An 11571-nucleotide genomic window follows, 5' to 3' on the forward strand; every position below is an offset into this window, starting at 1 on the left:
GACAAATAACCAGTTACACAATTCTCTCTTAAAACTGAAAACATACCGAAAAAGTTACTTTCATGGCGGAATCATCAACAATATTACCTTGTGATAGCCTGGGGATGTCTGAATAGATTCTAAAGGGTTCTCACACATTCACAAAATCGCTGGAGAATTCCAATTCCCGAAGCTCCTTTGACTATTTCCCAAAACTTATTCCGGTAAGCTGAAGTCTTCACACCTCATGACCTTAGCCCTCCCTTCTGCTGGATGCACAAGTGCTGTGCCCTTTGTGAAGCGATGGACGTCCTTGAGACTTAAAAATCTTTGTAAAGATGCCTTCACTTCCCATACTATATCCAGCGAGTGTGGAATAGAAGCCATGTGTTGGCAAGTCTAGCGATTCCAATTTAAGAACCTACTGTAGTACTACCCAGGCTGTTTACCTGCTTCACCGGGCATTTTGTCGAGTTATAGCCCTAAGGATCTCTTTCTTCCGATGACATGGGTTGATGGACGAACAAATACAAGTTTATTCGACTCACTGTTTAATGACCTCAGTGCCTTTGCAGAGCTGCAACATCGTCAATGAAAGGACAATGTTGAAAGCACCAGCAACCCTTGCACTTCAACATACGAAATCATCGTTACCAACTCCGAGCTCCAGCAATCATAACAATGAGAGAGAGAGAGAGAGAGAGAGAGAGAGAGAGAGAGAGAGAGATTTGGTGCTTTAAACATATCTTAAACCTCCAAGAAGGCACTGAATAAATCGTTCGTTTACGATACATAAAGCTGCTACACAATCAGGTTAAACCAAGACCAATGACGGCATATCCTGTTGTTCGTAGAGACTTCATCTTGAAAGCCACTTTGTGTTGAAAAGCTTTCATCACTGACGGCTGACTGATGCCTAATACTACAACTACTACACCTGGTAACAGCGTGTTAATAATATCTTCAAGGTTGTTACCTGAACTCCGATCAGAACACCTTCGGGAGGAGGAAACTCGTTCTAGCCGTTAGCCACGACAACCTGACACGGAATCGAACGAGTTATTGCTAACTGCCTTTCGTAGCTACGTCACAGGTTCTGTACGAAGGCAAACAATGAGGAAAAGGTTCACCAAGCAGAATGGTATCGTAATTTTAGTTCTTATAACTGGCTCGCTTTTTATTTAGCTCTATCTGTTGTCGATTATATATATATATATATATATATATATATATATATATATATATATATATATATATATATATATATATATATATATAACTGAATCACGAAAATATGGAACGTGATGAATGAATAAATAAAGATAAAATTCACGAAGGAAACGGAAACACTGGAGTGCTGCAGGAGGCCTTTCGACGCTATGTCCTTTACTTAGCAGACTGAAGAAATATAAAAGTATGTTTGCAAAGAAAGCTCATCTGTCATTTATATGAGCTTTCTTTGTAAACATAACTTTTATATTTCTTCAGTCTATAAGACCTTATATAGCAGACTGAAGAAATATAAAATTATGTTTGCAAAAGAAAGCTCATCTGTCATTTATATGAGCTTTCTTTGTAAACATAACTTTTATATTTCTTCAGTCTGCTAAATAAAGACACAGCGTCGAAAGGCCTCACAGCACTCCCAGTGTTTCCGTTTCCTTCGTGGAGTTTATCTTCATATATATATATATATATATATATATATATATATATATATATATATATATATATATATATATATATATATATATATATACGTGTCATATATGCTTGTGTATATATCTCCATAAGCGAATGCCTGCAAATATATAGTCATTTTTCGCATATGGCTTTTCGAGGATGTTTCCTCTTTGTCAAATCAACTCAACGAAGCGTGGGCGTCGTTCCTGTGCAGTATTTTAAGCCTCTATGTTTGCAAAACTTTTTCAGTCTGTTTTTGTACTCTCAAACTTCGAGGATTTTGTTTTACTCTTTGGTATCAACTTTTGTATGTACTGTCGTTCCTATATATTTTATATATCTATGTTTATGTCTATATTATATATATATGTTTTTGTATCTCATATTATATTTATTTATAATATATTTTACCATATATATGTGTGTGTATATATAAATATATGTATATATATATATATATATATATATATATATATATATATATATATATATATATATATATATATATATATATACATATATATATATTTCTTTCATGACTAGGCTTAAAAATAGTCATACATATGTATTAGAATGTTGTCGGTAATCTAGTTTAGAGACATTATGACAACAAAGTCTCTTGCTTTTAAGCTTAATCAAACATATGAATTATTGTTTTGTTTTCATTCAATTAAGACAGGATTCCATACAACTCACATTAAGTTAAATATCACCACATGAAGAAAATCTAAAAAAATGAAAGCTTACTTCATTCTGAATTGACAGTGACGATACCTGCCGGGAGACACATACAAGGCCTTTGTAGAATATCTGAAAAAAAAAATGAATTTTTTATAATGTGGCTGCATATATTTCTCATTTATCTTCCGAACTAAATGTTATTATTTATTGCAATATTATTTATTTTTTACTTTTAAGTTGGTATTGAACTTCATTGCAGTACGTTTCCATTTTTTTGACATGTGCTCAGATAGAATTTCATATGAATTTTAGTCCAGTTGAAAATTAATCAACAAAAGTGAAAAATGCAATGACATTTATATTCAATCATTTCACTTGAAGAGTAACACTATAATTTTTATATTCACATAGTATTAATAAGTCTTATCATATTGAGGGAGGGGGTGTTGGGGAAGTTTAATAAGGGAACATTTGTTTGACAGTTATCAATTTTCTATCAATTTTTAGAACCAATACCCAGTATATAGAAACAGAGCATGTTACATGGGGCGTCTTGACACAAGTGTCTTCACTTTTCCCACTAATAATAAAATTAGTTTCAAACGTTTTTATATTAACCCTGAAATTATTTTGAAACGTTTTTGCATTAACCCTGAAATTATTTTGAAACGTTTTTGCATTAACCCTGAAATTATTTTCAAACGTTTTTACTTTATACATGAAATTGTTCTCAAACTTTTTGCATTAACCCTGAAATTATTTTCAAACGTTTTTGCATTAACCCTGAAATTATTTTCAAACGTTTTTGTTTTACCCATGAAATTATTTTCAAACGTTTTGCATTAACCCTGAAATTATTTTCAAACATTTTGGCATTAATCCTGAAATTATTTTCAAACGTTTTGGCATTAACCCTGAAAATATTTTCAACCGTTTTTGCTTTATCCATGAAATTATTTTCAAACGTCTTTGCATTAACCCTGACATTATTTTCAAACGTTTTTGCATTAACCCTGAAATTATTTTCAAGCGTTTTTGCATTAACACTGAAATTATTTTCAAACGCTTCTGCATTAGCCCTGAAAGTAATTTCAAACGTTTTTGCATTAACCCTGAAATTATTTTCAAGCGTTTTTGCATTAACCCTGAAATTATTTTCAAACGCTTCTGCATTAGCCCTGAAAGTAATTTCAAACGTCTTTGCATTAACCCTAAATTATTTTCAAACGTTTTTGCATTAACCCTGAAATTATTTTCAAGCGTTTTTGCATTAACCCTGAAATTATTTTCAAACGCTTCTGCATTAGCCCTGAAAGTAATTTCAAACGTTTTTGCATTAACCCTGAAATTATTTTCAAACGTTTTTGCATTAACCCTAAAATTATTTTCAAACGTTGTTCAATTATCCCTGAAATTTTTAAACGTTTTTACATTAACTCTGAAATTATTTTCAAACGTTTTTGCATTAACCCTGAAATTATTTCCGGCATTAACCCTAAAATTATTTTCAGACTTTTTGCATTAACCCTAAAATTATTTTCAGACTTTTTGCATTAACCCTGAAATTACTTTCAAACGTTTTTGCATTAACCCTGAAATTATTTTCATACGTTTTGCATTAACCCCACAATTACTCTCAAATGTTTCTGCATTAACCGAAATTATTTTAAAATTTAATTTCCAAAGGAAAAGATAATGGATAAGGGTCCAACCCCCTTTTTCCTGTCACTCTCATATTCACACAGTTACTTCTCAATCCTTAATGTCAGCTCAGAGTTCACTAATCCAAACTTCCTCAGACATCTAGGATCAGGTGCAGGGTTCAGTTATTTTTCACAATTCTTCTTCTTCTTCTTCTCTCTCTCTCTCACTCTCTCTCTCTCTCTTACAGTACAGGGTCATCAGCCCTTCGCTCGACCCTCATAAAACTTTCAGGACTTAGAAATTACTTTTAGTGGAGGGGGTAAACCTATAATTCCCTTTAATGTTGAAAAGAATGTTTCCGTTCTTGATTGAGCTTTTTGGAGGTTAATAACGTTCGTCTAATCAAATAATCATCCAAAGTTAAAACTTTTTTAGTTTTCTGTAAAAGAAAACTATTGTGCCGGCTTTGTACGTTCACCCACACTTTATTCTGTCCGCCCTCAAATCTTAAAAACTACTAAGGCTACAGGGCTGCAAATTGGTATGTTGATCATCCACCCTCCAATCATCAAAAATACCAAATTGCAGCCTTCTAGCCTCAGCAGTTTTTATTTTATTTAAGGTTAAAGTTAGCCATAATCGTGCGTCTGGCAACGATATAGGATATGCCACCACCGGCAGTGGTTAAAGTTTTATGGGCCGCGGCTCATACAGCATTATACCGAGACCACCGAAAGATAGATCTATTTTCGGTGGCCTTGAATATAAGCTGTATCGGCTGCGCAGAAAACTCGATTGCGCCGAAGAGACTTCGGCACATATTTTACTTGTTTAAAGTTCACATGCCTTTTAGAAAAAGTTTTTCCGAAGCGACAATCTATCTTTGATATTGTAATTATATTCCAAGGTTAATATGTCTTCAATAAGTCAAAATAACTTTTGAAAAATAATGCCTCTCGCAAGAAGTGGAAAAGTTATTTCAAAGTTTAAACCTACAGAATTAAAATGTCCTTATTAAGTTGAAGCATCTGTTGGGACATGAAATACTTCCTTTGTGAGAAACTCATTCTAGAAACGAAATGTTCTTAGAAAGCTAAAATGCCTTTTATATCCTGCAATGTCTACATACATTTAATTTTCTCGGGTTAAAATGCACTTTCATAGTTAACTTTAGTTTAAAGATGTTAAAATGACGGTTTTGCTCTGAAACGTCTCGCTGCTGACTTGGTTTTAGAATAATTTTCTCAATGTCAAACGTCCTTTTGAAGATAAAATTACTTTAGATTCCAAAGTGTCTGGAGTGAAAACCTTTTTCATTCTGAAATTATTTACCTGAACTGGAAAATCATCACTGAGATACGTACAAAGTGTAACTGAAAGGTGAAATAATTTTCCATCGTAAATATCCATGAACAATTTAAATGACTGCGTAAATCTGAAAAATCTCCGTAATGGTAAATTATCTTCAATTCCTATGAACTTAAATAAATAGATTGTATGATTTTATTTTAATAAGTGTTACCCAAGTTACAACTTCCACCTGATATGAAATAAAATTTCAATTAAAAAATAAAAAAAATCTACCCAATCGAAAACTGAATACATTGACAAAAAAAAAAATTTAAAAATCCTTCGAAAAAGAATTAAAAATATTGATGGCAAAATCACAGCCATAAAGTCACTCCCTTTGAGCCCCTTTGTGAGTTGGCGCTGTTGTGAAGTCTGCCATTGTTCTGTCTATATTTGTCTCTTCTCTTCTATGAAAGGGAGCAGTGGAATGGAAACCAATTTTCTGTAATGAAGGGACGCTGCATTTTGTGAAAGGTAGACTTGTCTCAACTGAAAACACTAATGAGCGTGACTGAATCACCTGATAATTTAACGAGATAAGGGTAACATGCATTATTCGTGTCTGGAAATTCAACAAGTTTTAACTGCTGTGTTGTTAGGGATGACTGAATCACAGTAGAGATAATAATAATACCAGGAATACAACATGATTTAAAATCACTTGAAAATTAGCTTAGGCTGACATGTTTAATTTTTTCTCACGCAATGGTGGATGAAACCTAGGTGGGATTAGGGAATGGGGCTTATCTCAGCCTGAACAAATAAAGATCAATTACCTGGTAATTACATTATAGCACTACTGAGTCAAGCAACTACAAATTATTCATATCAAATATTTCACTAAACGCTATACAACTTAGTTGCGATTTCAACCATCTAAAGAATAACTGAGGTGCAAGTTCAACGACCAAAAGAATAATTGAATTGCAAGGTCAAACATCAAAAGAATAATTGAGTTGCATGGTCAACCACTGAAAGAATAACTGAGTTGCATGGTCAACCACTGAAAGAATAACTGAGTTGCAAGGTAGACCACCCAAATAAAAACTGCATTGCAAGATCAACCATCCAAATAAAAACTGCGTTGCAAGGCCAACCATACAAAGAATAACTGAGTTGCAAGGTCAACCATCTAAAGAATAGCAGAAATGCAAGGACAATCATCCAAAGAATACCTGAGTTGCAAGGTCAACCATCCAAAGAACTGAGTTGCAAGGTCAACCACCCAAAGAACTGAGTTGCAAGGTCAACCACCCAAAGAACTGAGTTGCAAGGTCAACCATCCAGAGATTAACCGAGGTGCAAGCTCAATCATCCAAAGAATAACTGAGATGCAAACTCAACCATCCAGAGAATAACTGAGTTGCAAGGTCAACCATCCAAAGAATAAATGAGTTAAAGGTCAACCTTCCAAATAAAAACTGCGTTGCAAGGTCAACCTTCCAAAGAATAACTGAGTTGCAAGGTCAACCTTCCAAAGAATAACTGAGTTGCAAGGTCAACCTTCCAAAGAATAACTAAGTTGCAAGGTCAACCATCCAAAGAATAACTGAGTTGCAAGGTCAACCATCCAAAGAATAACTGAGTTGCAAGGTCAACCATCCAAAGAATAACCGAGTTGCAAGGTCAACCATCCACAGAATAAATGAGTTGCAAGGTCAACCATCCACAGAAAACTTGCTTCTTCACACATCCACTTTCAGTGACAGAAAGGAATCCTTACTGACACTAGACCAAAGCAACAGATATATATTTATATATTTTCCCTCGGTAAAATTTCAAATTACGTTAAAAGCTAAAATATAAAAGAAAAAAAAATAAAGAATATATCATCACATTATTTATCCCAAATTCCTAACTTTTAAATGCGGACTTTTTTCGGTCATATTTAGGTTATTTTTATTAAGTGTTTTTTTTTTCTTAACTCAAAAGGATTTAGGGCAGAGAATACATTTTATACATTTTATGTATTTCTAATTACACAAATAAATTATAATAAAACATATTGTCTTGAAACTAAAAGGGACATATGCGATTTTATTATATTTATATATATATATATATATATATATATATATATATATATATATATATATATATATATATATATATATATATATATATATATATATACATATATATATTTATATATTATTTATATATTTATATATATGTATATATAAAATATATGAATATATATATATATATATATATATACATATATATGTATATATATATTTATATATCATATATATTATATGTATATATATACATATATAAATATACATTATGTATATATTATATATACATATACATGTATATATAATATATATATATATATATATATATATATATATATATATATATATATATATATATATATATATATATATATATATATATATATATATATATATATATATATATATATACATACTTCCAATTAAGAAGCTTCCCCATTCCTAAAAGAAATTAGCATCGACACGAGGCAAAATTAGAGCTGTTCTAGCGTTGACGGAGATAATTAACATCTCTTGGAAAATAATCATCCTTTCTTCAAGCCTTCGGTCTGTAGGATATAAAAATCAGGATTCCGCTAATGGAAAGGTTAATTATAAACTTCATTTTATTTGTGAGTTATACTCTGTTAATTTTCATCGTTACTTTTTGAGTTTTCTGTAAAAGAAAACTTTCGTGCCGGCTTTGTCTGTCCGTCCACATTTTTTCTGACCGCAGGATAGGCCACCACCGGGCCGTGTTAAAGTTTCAGTGGGCCGCCTCACAGCATCTATAAAGACCACCGAAAGATAGATCTGTTTTCGGTGGCCTTGATTATACGCTGTAGCGGCTGTACAGAAAACTCGACAGCGCCGAAGAAACTTTGGCGCATTTTTTACTTGTTTATGGTAGAATAACTTGATTAATCTTTCAGACAAATTTATCATTATATAATTAATAATGTGTAATAACACTTTTTCTGTGAAACATTGCAATATCAGTAATAAATTCCATATTTGTTTTGTCTCTGTCCAGCCACAGTGTTTTGAATGATTCGCCATCTCAACTCTCTCTTACGTTACCCTCTTTTTAAACGGCACAGGTAAACAATAAATTATTCATACATACATATATATACATATGTACATATACGGTATATATACTCATACATTATATATATATATATATATATACATATATATATATATATATATATATATATATATATATATATATATATATATATATATATATATATATATATATATATATATATAATATATATATATATATAAAAAAGCTATCAACGTCTTTATAATTAATACCTGTGTAATAATATATTTTTCATATATGTTACCGAAGGGAATTTTTAAAAATTCCAATATCATAAAAAATTCCATATTTGTTTTGTCTCTGATTGTATATGAATCACAGTGATGTGATAAATAGTCATATATATATATATATCTATATATATATATATATATATATATTTTTATATATATATATATATAATATATATATAATATATATATATATATATATATATATATATACATACATATACGTATATATATATATATATATATATATATATATATATATATATATATATATATATATATATATATATATATATATATAGATAGATAGATAGATATAAAGTGACCTTGTAAATTACTTGTCAATGAAACGTACGAACGTTACTGTAACTGGCAATTATATAATTAAATAAATAAATACGACTCACACCTCACGGGTTTTGAGCTTGCATCCAAAATACTTAAAGAGTCAAAAGCACACACCATAAATACGCTTCCCTCATAATTTCACACACAAAAAAAAAAAAAAAAATCTTTTTTTACACGAACGCAAATGGCCCTTTGAATCGCAAACTCACTTTATCGTTTTGGTTTGAACTTCAGGCCGTTTCTGTAGACAAAGAAAAATGTGAATACTTAAAAATAAGTTGAAAATGCGACGAAGTTTCTTCTGCGCAATCGAGTTTTCTGTACAGATGCCACAGCGTATAATGAAGGCCATCGAAAATAGATTTATCTCCCTGTGGTCTCGGTATAATGCTGTATAAACCCCGGCCCATGAAACTTTAACCACGGCCCGGTGGTGGCCTGTTCTATATCGTTGCCAGAAGCACGATTATGGCTGAATTTAACCTCAAATAAAATAAAAACTACTGTGGCCAGAGGGATGCAATTTGGTATACTTGATGATTGGTGGGTGGATGACCGACGTACCAATTTGCAGCCCTCTAGCCTCAGTAGTTTTTAAGATCTGCGGGCGGACAGGAAAAGTGCTGACAGCAAAAAGTGCGGACGGACAGACAAAGACGGCACAATAGTTTTTTCTATAGAAAACTAAAAATCTAAACAATTACAGTTTGTGGAACGCTAGAAGCCTCATCCTTAATAAAAGAAATAATTAAGGCTTCTCAGTAATCCTGTTAAAAATACAATTTCAATCCAGCTACTTCAAATCTTCCTCTGAATTCGTGAGCGAGTTAAAAAAAAAAAAAAAAAGGTACCTTAATTGAGACCAATTCCCAGTCGCTCATTTAGTAATTACGTGTAGTCATGTAATTAAATCATATGCCACTTCTCTTGGTATATCGGGATGAACAACTCAGTCATCTGCAATGATGAAGTGTTTAATTAAAAATAACTTGGAATAATACGCGTCAGTTTAAGTGAATTAATAGGTAATTACTCTATTTATGTTTATGCGGGATTAAGTCCTATACTTTCCAGAGTCCTTCCAGTCCTACAGATCTGGGCAATATAACCCCATACGGGAGTAGTGCCAACAGTGCGCCTCACGCCCTGTACTGTGGGCATTATACTTAAGGTTCTTCGTAGCGTCCCTTCGGCCCCTAGCTGCAACCCCTTTCATTCCTTTAACTGTACCTCCTTTCATATTCTCTTTCTTCCATTTTACTTTCCACCCTCTTAAACAATCGTTTCGTATTGCAACTGCAAGGTTTTCCTCCTGTTACACCTTTGAAGCCTTATTATTCTCAATTTCCCTTTCGGCGCTGAATGACCACATAGGTCCCAGTCTTGGCATCTGACTAATATTTTATATTCCAATTATTAATTCTGGGCGAGATAAGGGCCCTAGCTTGCACGCCTCTCTGACCTTTGAAAAAAAAAAAAAACTTTATTAGCTTTCATTACGCAAAATCCATTTTTTTTATTTTCACCCTTTTTTTTTAACTAAATAGTTGATGCACTTCCTCTAATTCCTCTGGATTAAAAGAATATCAAAGCCTTCATGACATAAACATTAAATTTTTATTTTTCTCAGGAATTTTAGATTCTTTACAAACAGACAAAATCGCTTCCATGAAACTCAACACTATTCTTTCCACTCCATGAAATTTGTTTTCCATTTCGCTGCGTTCATACGGAAGGAAAAAAGGTGACATGACGTACCGTAACATAACAAAGGTAGATTTCCTGATAATTTTGCCACACAGAAGGTTCAAAGGAAGCGATTTAATAGCTTCAGCTTTTGCGAAAAAATTTTTCAGTGGTTCCCAAAACATTTGATTAATTACGGGGCAATAGTTAAACTAAAAAAAAAAAGGCATTTTGGCTTTGGGAAAATTTTTAAACTACAGAGCAAACTCAGTTTTAAAAGAAATACTTTACAAATCTACAAGGATGTATCTTCTTTAATATAACCAACTTGAGAACGTTTTAATTTTTCTATTTAAGAAGACTAACATAGCTGGAATTCATTTTATTCAATAAATGTGCAAATAATCCAAACAAGAATATTTAAACAGGAATAGTTAAAGTAAAAAAGAAAAAAGCGTTTTGGCTCTGGGAAAAACTTTTAAACTGCAGAGCAAGCTCAATTTTAAAAGGTATTTGAATATCAGAAATACTTTATAAATCTACAATAATGTATCTTCTTTAGAATAACCAACCTAAGAACGTTGACTTAACTTTTAAAGTAATATTTCAAATTTCCAACTTAAGAAGACTAACACAACAGGAGGTCATTTTAATCAAAGAATCTACAAATAATTTCCAAACAATATCTCTGACCCAAATGAAAGGATTTAAAGTTGTCCAGAGAATTACCAGAGCATTTATGTTATTGAACTGAAATCAAAGATTAACCAGGGAAAAATGGGGCAAGTGATTTTAAAGGTTATGTGACAAAGGGGAAGGCGGCCAGTGTATAATATCATACAACTGTATAATATCATAT

The 11571-nt window shown here is 31.9% G+C and overlaps 1 protein-coding gene across 1 annotated transcript in view; it reads left to right on the plus strand.

Moving 5' to 3' along the window:
• The first annotated feature begins 226 nt into the window (after window positions 1–226).
• Window positions 227–11571, plus strand: part of LOC136834631 (putative mediator of RNA polymerase II transcription subunit 29) — a 16490-nt gene continuing 5145 nt past the window's right edge. Inside the window, exon 1 of the mRNA XM_067097211.1 lies at window positions 227–372. Coding sequence (XP_066953312.1) covers window positions 227–372 — 146 coding nt within the window. The remainder of the gene's footprint in view (window positions 373–11571) is intronic.

The sequence above is a fragment of the Macrobrachium rosenbergii genome, chromosome 54, assembly GCF_040412425.1.
Source record: "Macrobrachium rosenbergii isolate ZJJX-2024 chromosome 54, ASM4041242v1, whole genome shotgun sequence".
NCBI lineage: Eukaryota > Metazoa > Arthropoda > Malacostraca > Decapoda > Palaemonidae > Macrobrachium > Macrobrachium rosenbergii.